This window comes from Nerophis lumbriciformis, linkage group LG25 (genome assembly GCF_033978685.3).
Source record: "Nerophis lumbriciformis linkage group LG25, RoL_Nlum_v2.1, whole genome shotgun sequence".
Classification (NCBI taxonomy): domain Eukaryota; kingdom Metazoa; phylum Chordata; class Actinopteri; order Syngnathiformes; family Syngnathidae; genus Nerophis; species Nerophis lumbriciformis.
Window position 1 is genome coordinate 30,147,770 of NC_084572.2, and position 17,642 is coordinate 30,165,411.

Here is a 17,642-nt window from a genome sequence, read left to right on the forward strand (position 1 = left end):
TAGCGCAGAGAGCGGATGTTGCTAAACTGCAGCAGCGCTTCTCTGATGTGTTCTCCCCTCGGCCCGGGCGCACGAACCTCATCCAGCATCATATTGAGACCAGCCCGGGTGTTACGGTGCGGTCTCGGCCCTACAGGCTCCCCGAACACAAACGCAAAGTAGTTTGGGAGGAATTAAAATCCATGCTGGAGTTGGGGGTAATAGAAGAATCCCACAGCGCGTGGTGCAGTCCCATTGTTCTGGTAGGGAAGAAGGATGGGTCTGTGCGGTTCTGTGTGGATTACCGCAAGGTGAACGAAATTTCACGTTTTGACGCGTACCCAATGCCTCGGGTCGACGAGCTCCTGGATCGGCTGGGCGCTGCTCGTTTCTTCATGACACTGGATTTAACCAAGGGCTACTGGCAGATTCCCTTGTCACCAGAGTCCAGGGAAAAAACGGCCTTTTCCACTCCGGAAAGTTTGTACCAATTTGTGCCACTTCCGTTTGGCTTGTTCGGTGCGCCCGCCACGTTCCAGCGCCTCATGGACCGTGTGCTGCGACCCCACGCTGCATACGCTGCGGCCTACCTGGATGGTGTCATCATCCAGAGTAGCGGCTGGGATGAACACATGCGGCGGGTGGGGGCAGTGCTCGAGTCCCTGAGACAGGCAGGGCTCACCGCCAACCCGGCGAAGTGTGCAGTTGGCCGGAGGGAAGTACAGTATCTGGGGTACCACTTGGGAGGAGGGCAGGTGCGGCCGCAGGTAGATAAAACAGCGGCAATTGCGACCTGCCCAAACCCCAAGACGAAAAAAGAGGTGAGGCAGTTTTTGGGTCTGGCGGGTTACTACCGGAGGTTTATCCCCCGGTTTGCGGACCTTACCAGCCCAATAACTGACCTCACCCGAAAGGGTGCTCCAGATCTGGTCCAGTGGACGGAGCAGTGCCAGCAGGCGTTTGAGAGGGTTAAGAAGGCCCTCTGCGAGGAGCCGGTCCTGCACATGCCTGATTTTTCTCTCCCATTTTGTCTGCAGGCTGACGCGTCGGGCAGAGGACTGGGAGCGGTTTTGTCCCAGCAGGTGGAGGGCGTCGACCGACCCATTCTCTACATCAGCCGTAAGCTGTCCGAAAGGGAGGCAAGGTACAGCACAGTGGAGAGGGAGTGCCTCGCCATCAGGTGGGCGGTCGGGCCCCTCCGATACTACCTCCTGGGGCGCTCATTCAGCCTCTGCTCGGACCACAAACCCCTCCAGTGGCTCCACCGCATGAAAGATGCCAATGCGCGGATCACCCCTTGGTATCTAGCTTTGCAACCCTACAACTTCAGAGTGATTCACAGACCGGGGGCACAGATGGCTGTGGCCGACTTCCTTTCCCGCTCCCTCACTGGGGGGGGGGGGGGGGGGGGGGCGCGCGGCCGGACGGCGTCCCGGCCTGAGTCTGGCGGTGGAGGTATGTGAGGGGCGTGGCCTGCGGACCTGCAGCGAGGCGGGACGTGTCGGGACCGGCTTCGAGATTAGCGACAGGTGAGTGGATGACACAGCTGAGTGTGTTTGTCTGATCACCTGTCGCTCTGTTAAAAGCAGCAGTCGGGAAGAAGAGAGGGGTGGAGCACGAGCGAGAGCGAGACAGACGAGAAAGACATTTGCTGAAAAGCACAAAAAGACTGAAAATAAAACCTTGTTCAAAACCCTGAACACTGCTGTCATGTCCGTGGTTGGTGGTCAGAAGAACCCGGTGGAACCAGACTTCCACAGAGTGTTATGCAATGGACTTTATCAATAAAAGATTTGTCAAGTAATACCAAGGATTATTCGTTGGTCGCCTTCCCAGACATATGACTATTGTGCTTCAGACGCCATTCTACACGACAAAACGGGTGAAAAGATTTTTGGGAGTATTAATAGATGATAAAATGAACTGGAAATCTCATATACAAAACATACAACATAAGGTGGCAAAAAACATTTCAATAATGAATAAAGCAAAGTCCTGGGCCAAACATCACTTCATATTCTCTACTGCTCGCTAGTGTTACCATATCTGAGTTATTGTGCAGAAATATGGGGAAATAACTACAAATGTGCGCTACATTCGTTAACCGTGTAACAAAAAAGATCAATTAGACTGATACATAATATTGGATGTAGAGAACATACAAACCCTTTATTTGTTGAGTCCGGCCCGGTTGCACCAAATGATAATATAAATACATTTAATAAAGTCAAATACAAATAAGGCAACAAGAGAAGTATCCCACACTTCTCTTTTGTAAAGTAAATCTGAACAGCCGACATGGGCATCTACATCAACTATATGATTTGCCTGAGAAGCTGGACAGGACAAAATATATATATATATATATATAAATAAATACATTAATAAATTAATAAATATATATATATACATACATATAGATATACATATATATATTTATATACATATACATATATATACACACATATATATATACATATACATATATATACACACATATATATATACATATATACATATATATATATATATATACATATATACATATATATATATATATATACATACATACATACATACATACATACATACATACATACATATATATATATATATATATATATATATATATATATATATTTTTTTTTTTGTGTGTCAAATACAGCTTCTCAGGCAAATCATATAGTTGATGTCGATGCCCATTTACTTTACAAAAGAGAAGTGTAGGATACTTCTCTTGTTGCCTTATTTGTATTTGACTTCATTAAATGTATTTATATTATCATTTGGTGCAGCCGGGCCGGAGCAGGAGGGGATAGAAAGAGAAAAAAAGTATCGTATTTTTCGGATTATAAGTCGCTCCGGAGTATAAGTCGCACCGGCGGAAAATGCTTAATAAAGAAGGGAAAAAAAACATATATAAGTCGCACTGGAGTATAAGTCGCATTTTTGGGGGAAATTTATTTGATAAAAGCCAACACCAAGAATAGACATTTGAAAGGCAATTTAAAATAAATAAAGAATAGTGAACAACAGGCTAAATAAGTGTACGTTATATGAGGCATAAATAACCAACTGAGAACGTGCCTGGTATGTTAACGTAACATATTATGGTAAGAGTCATTCATATAATATATAATATAATATAACATATAGACCATGCTATACGTTTACCAAACAATCTGTCACTCCTGATCAATTTTCATAGGTACGGAAGTAGCAGCAGGTAGCATCTTTTTTTTTTTACAATGCACTTCTGCCATGACCCGCCCCCGCCAAATTTTTATTGGTTGACGTGTGTGTGTGACGATTGCTGATGTACGCCTAGTCTCTTACGTGAATGAGATAAATAATATTATTTGATATTTTACGGTAATGTGTTAATAATTTCACACATAAATCGCTCCAGAGTATAAATCGCACCCCCGGCCAATCTATGAAAAAAACTGCGATTTATAATCCGAAAAAAACGGTATATCTATATACACATATACCGGCCCCCAGACACATTTTTTCCTCTAAATATGGCCCCCTGAGGCAAAATAATTGCCCAGGCCTGTGCTAGCAGTTTGAGGGGTTTGTTGTTGTAAAATTATTAAATCTGAGCAATTTTTACTATTTGTGTTTTTTTTTTTTTTTTAAGAGATGTCCGATAAATGCTTTAAAATGTAATACCGGAAATTATCGGTATTTTTTTTATCGGTATCATTTTTTGTTTTTTTTAATTAAATCAACATTAAAAAACACAAGATACACTTACAATTAGTGCACCAACCCAAAAAACCTCCCTCTCCTCACTCATTCACACTCATTCACACAAAAGGGTTGTTTCTTTCTGTTATTAATATTCTGGTTCCTACATTATATATCAATATATATCAATACAGTCTGCAAGGGATACAGTCTGTAAGCACACATGATTGTGCGTGCTGCTGGTCCACTAATAGTACTAACCTTTAACAGTTAATTTTACTCATTTTTATTCATTACTAGTTTCTATGTAACTGTTTTTATATTGTTTTACTTTTTTTTTTATTCAAGAAAATGTTTTTAATTTATTCATCTTATTTTATAAAATTTTTTAAAAGGGACCTTATCTTCGCCATACCTGGTTGTCCAAATTAGGCATAATAATGTGTTAATTCCACGACTGTATATATCGGTATCGGTTGATATCGGTATCGGTAATCAAGAGTTGGACAATATCGGAATATCGGCAAAAAAGCCATTATTGGACATCCCAAGTTTTTTTGCCCCCACTCCTTGTTCCCTTAGGTACGGACCGTGATTATGGCGACCTGTTATATGCCTAATAAAGAGGAATAAACAGCATGAGGAGGACTGTGGCAGTGGGAGGTTAAACAGCTTATAACGCCACATGAGGGGGGGGATTTGGGTGCCTTTCGCTTAACGGGCACATTAGTGGGATTATCTGGCAGCCTTGTTGCGGAGGTGAATACCATTTGCAATCCTATTTGTAATAACTTCCATCCGTCCCGGATCGTCCCCCTCCCCGGCCGTCCCTCGGCCATTTATCCCCGCAATTAGTCCACTTTATATTCCGGCAGCCCAGATTACACTCGCAGGCGTTTCAGGAGCGAGTGTGTGCGTGTGAGAATGTTGTATTCCGTTAGAGGAACACACCTCGCCGCTCCCGCAGGCCACCAGGCGTGTTGTCATACTCAGTAAGAGTACAAGGAACATCCTGAATACTAAAACTGTTGGCAGCAGCGTGTGTGTGTGTGTGTGTGTGTGTGTGTGTGTGTGTGTGTGTGTGTGTGTGTGTGTGTGTGTGTGTGTTAAGTGTGTGTTGTGACTTGGATTGGAGTGAGCGCATTTGAGTGTGACAATGCACACTGTGATGCTTTATGATTCTTGTGTGTGTTTGCATATGCGTGTGTGTGTGTTTGGACTCTGAGGTTAATAAAAATCGACAGTGAATTATCGCTCCTGGCAGGGTCGCAGGTGGATTGGAGGGAGCGGATTGGACACGCCGGCTCAACGCGTGCAGACATACTCTTCTTTTTCCTCCGCCGTCTTCTTGTCGCACTCGAGCAGGGCGCCAGTGACCGGCGCTCCCTCCAAAAGGCGACAATTAATCCAGGGAGATAATATGGCGGCGGGGTGGCTGCTCGCGAGCGGGCCCTTATCTTGGCGAGCACAACACAGTGATTAGCCTCGACGCACTCGTCAGATCAGGCGGGGGAGAAGCACACGAGGCGAGGAGAGGCGACGGAGGGCAAGTAGGAAGAGAAGTCGAGGCTGCAGTGAGCGCGTGGAAAAGAATGTGGAAAATAACGTGACTTACAGTAAGCGCAGTGCAGGTCAAGTACAAAGTGTTCACTCTGCAAAAGTCGAGGGCTTCACACTTCAAACGAGCGCGTTTCATGAAATACCTATTTTGCATGCAAGGTCATATTAATCAGTCGCATCTCACTGAATACTTTTTAAAAGTGTATTCATTTTCGGATTCAGGAGGAACAGTGTGGTTCTCGTCCTGGTCGTGGACCAGCTCTATACTCTCGGCAGGGTCCTTGAGGGTGCCTGGGAGTTTGCCCAACCAGGCTACATGTTCTTTGTGGACTTGGAGAAGGCATTCGACCGTGTGCCTCGGGAAGTCCTGTGGGGAGTGCTCAGAGAGTATGGGGTATCGGACTGTCTGATTGTGGCGGTCCGCTCCCTGTATGATCAGTGTCAGAGCTTGGTCCGCATTTCCGGCAGTAAGTCGGACACGTTTCCAGTGAGGGTTGGACTCCGCCAAAGCGGCCCTTTGTCACCGATTCTGTTCATAACCTTTATGGACAGAATTTCTAGGCGCAGTCAAGGCGTTGAGGGGATCCGGTTTGGTGGCTGCAGGATTAGGTCTCTGCTTTTTGCAGATGATGTGGTCCTGATGGCTTCATCTGGCCAGGATCTTCAGCTCTCACTGGATCGGTTCGCAGCTGAGTGTGAAGCGACTGGATGAGAATCAGCACCTCCAAGTCCGAGTCCATGGTTCTCGCCCGGAAAAGGGTGGAGTGCCATCTCCGGGTTGGGGAGGAGACCCTGCCTCAAGTGGAGAAGTTCAAGTACCTCGGAGTCTTGTTCACGAGTGAGGGATGAGTGGATCGTGAGATCGACAGGCGGATCAGTGCGGCGTCTTCAGTAATGCGGACGCTGTATCGATCCGTTGTGGTGAAGAAGGAGCTGAGCCAGAAGGCAAAGCTCTCAATTTACCATCCTCACCTATGGTCATGAGCTTTGGGTTATGACCGAAAGGACAAGATCACGGGTATAAGCGGCCGAAATGAGTTTCCTCCGCCGGGTGGCGGGGCTCTCCCTTAGAGATAGGGTGAGAAGCTCTGTCATCCGGGAGGAGCTCAAAGTAAAGCCGCTGCTCCTCCACATCGAGAGGAGCCAGATAAGGTGGTTCGGGCATCTGGTCAGGATGCCACCCGAACGCCTCCCTAGGGAGGTGTTTAGGGCACGTACGACCGGTAGGAGGCCGCGGGGAAGACCCAGAACACGTTGGGAAGACTATGTCTCCCGGCTGGCCTGGGAATGCCTCGGGGTCCCCCGGGAAGAGCTGGACGAAGTGGCTGGGGAGAGGGAAGTCTGGGCTTCCCTGCTTAGGCTGCTGCCCCCGCGACCCGACCTCGGATAAGCGGAAGAAGATGGATGGATATTCATTTTCTAAAAACAAAGTAAAAAATCCACCGATATGGTTTTTCAGTGCCGATACCGATTACTTGTAGTCAAGGAGGCCAATAACCGATATTTGGAGCCGATACTCATTCGCTGTAGAAGTTATTTAAACATGAATATTATACGTCAGTTAACTTCTGAACAAGGCTTTAAAGGGGAACTGCACTTTTTGGGGGAATTTTGCCTATCGTTTGCAATCATTCTGAGAGACAAGAAGACAAAAGTTTTTGTTTTGTTTTTGCATTCTAACATATAAAAATTGACTCGTTCTTGGTGGCTACCAATGCAGATCTGACCAGATCAGATCTTAGATCTGACCAATCTAAGTCTATAAGCACAAAATGATGAAGCCTACTCGGATGAAAGGTGAAACGTCCTTTAAGACAAACCAAACAGTCCAGTTGCAATCGACTGAAAGCACTGAGATACTTTACTTTACTGAGATACACACATACTAACTACATAATCTGTAGTTAGTATTGAAAATCTTATTGATTTTTTGGATCAATAAGCGATCCAAAAAATACATATTTAAAATGGGATGGAGTGGATTTACACACTTTTAAGGGGGATTTTTTTGAAAGATTTAAACCATTTATCATTACCAAGAGGGCATGGCATGCTTGCTACTACTTCACTTTGATAATTACGGTATTTAGAGAAGAAAAGATTGGAGGTACATCATGTCTTTACATTTGAGGGATCCACAAATTAAGCATTCATTCGTAAAAGACAAAGTTGGACTTATTCGTGCATTGCTATAAAACCGTCTGGGGAAGAGTGGATCGTGAGCCGACGAAAATGTCATATTTGATTGACATAACGAGTGCCGTGCTGCTGTGATCGTGAAGGATACGTTTGTTTGCAGTTGACAATGCCCAGTCATCACTTTCTACCCGGCAACTCACCCCACCCCCACACGCACAGAAAAAAAAAAGTGTTTTCTGTTGCTGTCGTGTTGCTGCACGAGCGAGTCGGGCACCAGAGCAATAACATGGCGTAATGGTGCATAAATGTGAATGGTGGCGGTTGCTGCTCGCAAGGTCAGAGTCTACCTCTGGCGTTTGGATACTCACACACTCACGCTATCATTTACGTGTGTGTCACCATAGCTTGGCCATAGCTGTGTCAACTAGCGAAAAAAAGAAAAGTAAGGGACAGCAGTGGAGGACATCCTTCTTCATATTGACAAAGATTTAACAAAAATGTGCAACATGGTGTAAAAAGAGCTTATATATGGATGTGTATGATGATATGTTTACTTATTGCACATACTCTCTAAACAAGGAGTGTCCAAAGTGTGGCCCGAAAACCCAGTTTTGTTGGAACAAAAATGTAAGAAAAAAAGGAAAACAATCTAAACGTAATGAAGAAAAGGCAGAAATGTTCTAACTAATAGTTAATATATTTAGTTACCTATAACACAAAGCTGAAACTAAGTTTTGTCTTTAGATACATATTGTTTTAATGTTTTATTGTTTTGTTTTTAATGTTTTGTATTCTGTTTTTATATGTTTAATGGATCTTAAGGTCTGCAATAAAGATTGATGATATAATATCTATTTTTTAGCATTTTTTCAAAAAAAGAAATGCATATCAAAATGGCCCCCCTGGCCTAAAATATTAGAAGCCTTTGAAAAAATATATATAATAAAATTAAAATAAAATAAAATAAAAATAGAAAAATATCATGTATTTTCTTAACTAGTTAGATAGTTAAAAAAATCAAATAATACCAACTTATGAATTAGTTAAATTGAAAAATTAAAACAACAATAATAAACACTGTTAAACCTGTAACTAACATTTATATGTTATTTTTGACACTTTAGGTTATGCAGTTACACAATTGTATTAGCATTATTATTATTCTATTCTTACAGAGGGAAAAAACAACAGTAAAAATGTAAGAAAAAAAAGAAAATTCTGAATAATGAGAAAAATAATAATTAATAATATACATAGTCACCTATAACATAAAGCTGACACAAATAATTGTCGTTAAATATTCACAATATATGTTTTTAGCATTTTTTTTTAAATAAAAAAATATCAAAATAGCCTCTGCATACTTTGACTTTTCAGTATGTTGCCCTTGGTGGACGTAACTGCACTTTTTGTCCATACAAATAAAAAATAGTGTGTTCATGTATGAGATTTAGTCTTGAACATAGAGCTGCATGATTATGGGCAAATTAATAAAGTTTTTTTTTAATCAATAGTGCAATCGCGAATATTAATCAGGATTATTCATTATGTTTGGTAAAACTGTGTTGGATTGTGAACATAATGTCTATATATTTAAAGGCAAATATTTGTCTTCATGTTCATTAATAGTATCAACATGTCAGCCTTTTCACATTACATGACGCCTTCATCTCTATGTTTATATTTCAATAGAGAGAAGTATTTTTTTTTAATTTATGCACAATTACATGTGCATGCTATATTGGGACAGATCCATTAAGAGTTTGAGCTGAAATATGTCGTATGGGAATTAACTATACACAATAAAACATTAACAAAGTGCTATGTCACATGAATGTTTTTTTAAAGTAAAATGAACAAATCCACAACATGTAAAAACATGGTGTTAAAATTTTGATATCCATATTAAAAAAAGCGGTTTGACTAGTGAAGATAAAGTCTAATAAACAAGCTTTGTTCTCTAACAACACTGTGTTTCAGGGCACAGTTTAGCCAACAAAAATAAATACAAGTGATACCTCTCACATCGAATGCACAATCTTCACAGCCTGCGTTAAATTTGAATAAATGACAAAACATTTTAGTTAGTATTGATGTTATTTGAACACTGAAACAGTTAGCAGCTAAATAAAGAAGGAGTGAACATCCCAGTCAACAAACATTTTGTGGCAACGTTCCCGACACATCGCCTGCTGCATGTTTCCTCACCTCATTACCTCTCAGTCACAGCAGGATGCTGTGTTGAGAAAATGAAACCAACATCTCCTCCACGGAGATGCGTGGGACAAGTGCGTCTGTCTCCATTATTGTCCACACCTGTCGTCATCTAATAGCCGCAGTGCTCTTGACCGCACGCCGAGACTCCACAAAAATGAAGCGCTCAGTTCCATTTGTCTGAGAGGAACTCTGCGGAGCAAAGTCTGTAGTTGCTTTCCGCCATGTTTCAAGCCTAACGACGTTAGTGCGCATGCGCCAGCACTGCTATGACTCCGTTTCCAGGAAGTAAGCAGTGTTGCCTAAAATGCATTAATAAATGCAATTTTCAGCATTCATTCTCCGCTGTTGCCTTTTCGAGGATAAAGTAGCGTAAAGTTCTAACTTGTAACTGTCAGTAAATTCGCTATGGAAGCCCTAAAAACTACTGGTGTAGTAGGTTTACACAATTCACCCACGGAACTTTAGTTATTAGAGAATTCCGGTCGGACGGTTTTTCACGGGACACGTTTCCGACGTTGTTGTTGCACTAGTGAGCCACGGATGAGGAGACGCTGCTCCGTTGTTGATTTAAGTAAAGTCTGAATGTCATTAAAACAGTTAGCTCCATCTTTTGACAATTCTCCGACTCCCGTCCTTGCACGCTACACTGCTACAACAAAGAAGGGGAGACGCTGTCGAAGGTGAGCCACGTATGTAAGCCCACAAAACGGCGCATCCTGAAACGACTGTCAGAAAGTGACTTGAAGATGGTCTGTAAAACATCATCTATGCAACATTTTGACCGAAGAACCATCATTACATGTTATGTAGACCACAAGGAAGTGTTTTGCATTTAGAAAAAAAATCCTGATATGACCCCTTTAATGTGCCTTATAATCCGGTGCGCCCTATTGTCTTTGACTTTACCTTATGTGGCCCTTGGTGGAAAAAGTTTGGACACCCTTGCTCTAACCCGACATAGTAGACCAGAGGTGTGTTCATGCGCCCTGCAGCAGATTCAAAAGGAAATACTGCAAACCTTTTGGAAGACCAACCAGTCCTCCATGTGCTCGGCGTAGACCGAGGTCAGTCGGTACTGGTTCTCGATGGGGAAGTCCATCTGGTAGCCGGTCAGGATGTAGCAGACGGTGCGAAACTCCTGGATCTTCTTCTGGAACACTTCCTTCAGCCGCTGGTTCCTCAGCTCGGAACTTTCGATCTGCTTTTGCAATTCTGGAAAATAACGGAATAATAGGAACTTTTTTTTTTTTTTTTTTTTTTAAAGCATAGCATCGATACCAAGGGTGGTGTCAGTATCAGATTAATATTAGCGTGATGAAATTAATATTTTTCAGTTAATTTCTACTTTTATTTTCACAAATCTCCTGCTGGCCCCACTATGGACTGGACTCTAACACTATTATGTTAGATCCACTATGGGCTGGACTCTCACACTATTATGTTAGATCCACTATGGGCTGGACTCTCACACTATCATGTTAGATCCACTATGGGCTGGACTCTCACACTATTATGTTAGATCCACTATGGACTGGACTCTCACACTATTATGTTAGCTCCACTATGGACTGGACTCTCACACTGTTATGTTAGATCCACTATGGACTGGACTCTCACACTATTATGCTAGATCCACTCGATGTCCATTGCACCGGTCGCCCAGGGGTGGGGTCCCCACATATACCGTCCCCTCCCCTCCTTGATCTGAACCAAAATTGATCCCCAGCAACTTTCCGAAGCATCAAACAGGTTTATATGTGGTTATAGTGTATATATATTTTCTCATACTGTTTTGCACACTCGTTGAGTCAATATGTGCCTAGTCATGTACATAGTGTATATACCTCCCCCCCCTATTTTTTGTATATATTGTTTTTCCAAATCACCTGAAATGTATCAATTTTTTGACGTTATTTTTTACATACATGTTACAGGTTATATATCTTTTATTATTGATTGTATCAAATGTGATGAATATTTAATGGACCACAATGGAAACAAGCCTTTTGGCTTTTTGTGCCATCCATTTGCCTTTTTACAGCATTACATGGATTCAATTATTTAAGATGTCAATAAACTTCTTAATCAATCAATCAAAATCCAAGGTTTCTCATTGTCATCCTATTGGGTTGAGTTTTTCCTTGCCCTGATGTGGGATCTGAGCCGAAGAAGTCATTGTGGCTTGTGTAGCCCTTTGAGAGACTCGTGATTTAGGGCTATACAAGTAAACTTTGATTAATTGAAATTAGGGATGTCCCGATCCAGGTTTGTGCACTTCCGATCCGATATCGATACTGACCGATACCGATACTGACCGATACTGGCCTATCCGAGCATGTATTAAAGTTTAAAGTTATTTAGCCTACTTAGTTGTCAGAATCATGTTGAAAAGGGTTTTAGTACTCTTGATAACAACTAGCCAGCTGAATTAGGGGAGTTTGAATAATACACAATGGTTGGTAACAAGAAACTGACCTGTTTATTCAAGGATAAACACAAAATAGACAAAATTATACATGACAAACAGAAATGGCATCATTGAACAAGGGCTGGGCGATATGGCCTTTTTTTAATATTGCGATATTTTAAGGCCATATTGCGATACACGATATATATCTCGATATTTTGCCTTAGCCTTGAATGAACACTTGATGCATATAATCACAGCAGTATGATGATTCTATGTGTTTTGATTGATTGATTGAGACTTTTATTAGTAGGTTGCACAGTGAAGTACATATTCCGTACAATTGACCACTAAATGGTAACACCCCAATAAGTTTTTCAACTTGTTTAAGTCGGGGTCCACTTAAATTGATTCATGATACAGATATATACTATCAGATATATACTATCATCATAATACAGTCATCACACAAGATAATCACATTGAATTATTTACATTATTTATAATACGGGGTGTGGAGGGGGGCGCCGGATGTAAGTGTCAAAAAGACAGCCAAAAGAGTTTGATATGAGAATAAATCTAAAGTTAAAATATAGGGTAGAAATGCACCCATTTGCAGGAAATGTAGTCTTGATTTTCCAAATTTTCTTTCAAGGCTTGCATGTCTACATTAAAACATTCTTCTTCATACTGCATTAATATATGCTACTTTTAAACTTTCATGCAGAGAAGGAAATCACAACTAAATAGATCACTAATTTTTTCATACGGTGTTGATCTGGAAATTTTTGCCTCAGCATTTTGATGGTGTGGACGTGTGGCACCGAACGGAGATAAGCGTCTCGACAGACATTACAATATTTGAACAATGATGACGAAAACTGTTTTCTCTGTCGTGTCCGTGTGTCGAAAATTGTTATGCGCTTATTTTTTTATTTGATTTTGTGCGTGGCATATAATTGCTATGCGCACAGGCATGCACCTTAGAGAGAACGTTGGTCACAGCTAACGTTAGCCATGTTGCTACCTCTCTGCTCGGGGAGGACGTATACGTGTGTGACGTATGACGTGACAGTATGTGACGTGTGTAAGAAGGAGACACAGGAAAGAGTGAGAAGAGCCTCTCGTGTAATGCCAGCAGCTAAAAGCAACTGCGTGAGATTCCACAGACCTGTGGACGTGTTGAAGGTGTGCTGGAAAATGCGGAACGGAAATTACGGAGCAGCAGAAAAGTGGAATGTATTATTTAAATCGGTGCGTTGGAAAACACTGACCGGAGTTTTTTTTTAAACTGGATCTGGATCGGCATTTACCCATGCCTTGCCGATACGCATTTTTTGGCAAATATCGGCGGCCGATCCGATCCAAATATCGGATCGGGACATCCCTAATTGAACTACCTTTTTGTTGTATTGTTCATACTGTAAATATTTGTATATTTACCAGACTAACACGCACAACTCGATTGCAATCCAAGTTCTATACACTGCAACAAACCTGTTGCAGTGTATAGAAAACATCATCTTCATTGTATCGTACGGCTTAGGACGTACCCAGCACCTCCTTGGGCGGAGGCAAACTCAGCTCGGCCGAGTGCAAGATGGCGTCCAGCTGCGAGTGGCCTCCTTCCTGCAGCTTCCGCACCACGTCCCTCAGATGCTCCGCCTCCTGGCGAAGAGACTCGATCTCCTGCTGCCGCTCCTGCTTGGCCACGGAGGTGGGGTTCATCCTCAGGTGGAGGACTTGGGTCTTGACCGGGTCATAGTCGCCCTAAGACAGAAGAGAGGAATAATAAAGAGATAAGCTGTTTGTACATTCTATTAGCAAGTTGGGCTAAACGACTGATATGTTTTACTGACTAATCTGTGTGTTATTTACTCAGCCTTGATTGTTTAAATCAACATAATTAACCTTGCACTGACAAGCTCAAAAGACATAACGGTTAGAACAATTCAAAACATTAGCTCTGCATTCATCTTTGATAGACTGAATGCAATCGTATTTCACCTGTGTTCAACTCAAAATGCATTCAAGTCCAAGGAGACATCACTAAACATAAAACTGACATGCCTACAAAAAACGTCATTTAAAAAGAGATGCTTCATGAAACATTATAGACTCTGCTGACAGGATCAACAGTAAGATCATCTGTTTCCGTGACGCTTGGTCCACTGTTCATTTCTAAAGTTGTTTTTATCATTCCAAATAAAAATAATCTGTTCCGGTGTCAGCTGTGATTTGTGCTGCAAATGTGACCGTCGCTTCTCCTGTTTTAACGTTAGTAAGTGTCACATAAGTGTTAAAAGAAGTTAACCACTGTTCATATAAAAACCTACAAAGAATATAAAGCATTTGGTCATAACTTATTTATAACAAGGCGCTAATTAAAAGGTGATAGCCTCACACATCTCATTTTGGAACATTCTCAATTGTCATCCAAGCATAAAATGAAGTTAATCTCTGTTTATTGCCGCTTTTCAATTATTGCTTCTGAACGACGAAAAATGGAAGAAAAATAGATCAACTTACAACAAGGAATAGCTTTATTTGCCAAGTGATTGTAAGTAGATGTTTTACTTCTGGAAATGTTTATTATTGTAGCAATTAGAGATGTCCGATAATATCGGGCGGCCGATATTATCGTCCGATAAATGCTTTAAAATGTAATATCGGAAATTATCGGTATCGGTTTCAAAAAGTAACATTTATGACTTTTTAAAACGCCGTTGTACGTAGTGGTACACGGACGTAGGGAGAAGTACAGAGCTCCTTTGCGTGCCGGTCCAATCACATAATACCTACGACTTTTCACACACACAAGTGAATGCAACGCATACTTGGTCAACAGCCATACAGGTCACACTGAGGGTGGCCGTATAAACAACTTTAACACGGTGAACCCACACCAAACAAGAATGACAAACACATTTCGGGAGAACATCCGCACCGTAACACAACACAAACACAACAGAACAAATACCCAGAACCCCTTGCAGCACTAACTCTTCCGGGACGCTACAATATATACACCCCCCCCCCCCAACCCCGCCCACCTCAACCTCCTCATGCTCTCTCAGGGAGAGCATGTCCCAAATTCCAAGCTGCTGTTTTGAGGTATGTTAAAAGAAAATGATGCACTTTGTGACTTCAATAATAAATATGGCAGTGCCATGTTGGCATGTTTTTCTATAACTTGAGTTGATTTAATTTGGAAAACCTTGTTACATTGTTTAATGCATCCAGTGGGGCATTACAACAAAATTAGGCATAATAATGTGTTAATTCCACGACTGTATGTATCGGCATCGGTTGATATCGGAATCGGTAATTAAGAGTTGGACAATATCGGAATATCGGATATCGGCAAAAAAGCCATTAGCGAACATCTCTAGTAGCAATATGGTTGTTCAAGTTAAGGATGTTTGTCATTTCTGATCGTTTGTGAGGGCACCATAGTGACTTTTGTGCGCGCGCATCTTTTGGCAGAGCAGCGCATACAGCAGTTTAGCCAGTTGTTTGGCTTGTTAATGAAGGTAAGTTTTCATTCATTCATTCATCACTTCCTTGTTATGCTTGTTTAATATAGTCCTGTATAGCGCTTTATATTGTGTTCAAAGCCAAGAGTACAAACCTGTACTAAAATATGGACTTTTGTAGAGGCTAAAACCATACTTGCCAACCCTCCCGGATTTTCCGGGAGACTCCCGAAATTCAGCGCCTCTCCCGAAAACTTCCCGGGACAAATTTTCTCCCTAAAATCTCCCGAAATTCAGGCGGAGCTGGAGGCCACGCCCCCTCCAGCTCCATGAGGACCTGAGTCCGCTTTCCCACGATATAAACAGTGTGCCTGCCCAATCACATTATAACTGTAGAATGATCGAGGGCGAGTTCTTGGTTTCTTATGTGGGTTTATTGTTAGGCAGTTTCATTAACGTCCTCCCAGCGCGGCAACAACACACAACAACAGCAGTCATGTTTTTGTCTACGTAAAGCAGTTCGTCTGCCGTAAACAGCAATGTTGTGACACTCTTAAACAGGACAATACTGCCATCTATAACATCAATAACATATACGGCTTTTAGAGAGTGCAGTGCACAACTGCGCACACAACAAGGAGACGAAGCAGAAGAACGAGGAACATACAGCCGTGGCGATGCCGACGACGAGTAAGATGAAGAAATACGCTTTGTTGCACCTTTCCTGCCTGAGTCCGGCGATTAGTTGCAAATCTTGCTTTATTGATTGCTTGCACACAGCCAATCCAACACAAAACAATCTAGTCCCCGCCCGCACTCACGCTACCGCTCCCTCTCTTCTCTCACCCACACACTCACTGACGTCAATCACCTCACATGCTCACCTATTAAAGGGCCACACACACACACATACGCTACTCTCATAAAGGCTTGTAAGTTCCAAGCCGCAGCTGCGATTGGACCTGGATAGCCTCCGGGAAGAAGTAGTGGACTACCAAGTGCTTGGCACTGAAGATCTTCCTCAGGAAGCAAAGATTGACCGGTTTTGGGCCATGCTAGGGAGAGATGGAAGATTCCAGACTCTAATGCATTTGATGAAAGCACTTTTGTGCGTGCCACACATCAATGCATCATCAGAGAAGGTGTTCAGCATGGTTAGAAAAATAGTGACAGAGAATAGAACAAGGATGGACAATTCAACCCTTAACTCAACAATGAGTAGATGAGTGTTATGTGTGTGTATATGTGTAAATAAATGAACACTGAAATTCAAATATTTATTTTATTTATATATACATAATAAAATAAATATATATATATATATATATATATATATATATATATATATATATATATATATATATATATATATATATATATAGCTAGAATTCAGTGAAAGTCAAGTATTTCTTAGATATATATATATATATATATATATATATATATATATGAAATACTTGACTTGGTGAATTCTAGCTGTAAATATACTCCTCCCCTCTTAACCACGCCCACCCCCCTCCCCCCACCTCCCGAAATCGGAGGTCTCAAGGTTGGCAAGTATGGCTAAAACCCATTATTCATGTTTTAATTGTTTTTTTATGCAGAAATGTTTTCCATTATACAAACTTTTCAATTTACGAACCTTTTTCAAGAACCAGTTATGTTTGTCATTTTTTTCGAAATGTATTTTCCTAATTTTGTTAGCCAGCGAATTAAAAGACACATATGAACATTTTATTGTAATTTTAGTCAAGACACAACTAAATTAGCGTAGCAGCTTTGTTAGATGAGAGTATAAAATATGCAATGAATACATAAGACTATGAATACAACTATTCACAAATGGAAGAAAACCATGTCAAATGACTAACATCCTTTATTACCATCGACAGTTTCAGTTCGACGACCATTTTTCCGCCAAAAAAAACGGGGTCGTACTTTAACAAACTCCTCCTACGGACATTGACCAAATGAGCCCCTGTTAAAATGACAGATACTACACATATACGCAATGGAAAATTGCGAACAAATTTTGCCTACGCCATAAGAAGTGGGCGTGGCATGGTGCCAAATTTTGATCTGGTGGTTCACCACAAAACACGAAACGCTAATAACTCGGCTCCACAAGTTCAGATCTTGATCCTAATTGGTAGAAATGATGATGACACCCG

At 41.6% G+C, this 17,642-nt stretch overlaps 1 protein-coding gene across 3 annotated transcripts in view; it reads right to left on the reverse strand.

The window, feature by feature from the left end:
• The window catches only part of mad1l1 (mitotic arrest deficient 1 like 1), a 254,119-nt gene that overhangs the window by 98,634 nt on the left and 137,843 nt on the right, over positions 1–17,642 (reverse strand). For all 3 annotated transcript variants that reach the window (XM_061984162.1, XM_061984161.1, XM_061984160.1), the window contains exons 16-17: positions 13,549–13,765; positions 10,607–10,800 (exon numbers count right to left, since the gene is read on the reverse strand). In XM_061984162.1, coding sequence (XP_061840146.1) covers positions 10,607–10,800; positions 13,549–13,765 — 411 coding nt within the window. The remainder of the gene's footprint in view (positions 1–10,606; positions 10,801–13,548; positions 13,766–17,642) is intronic.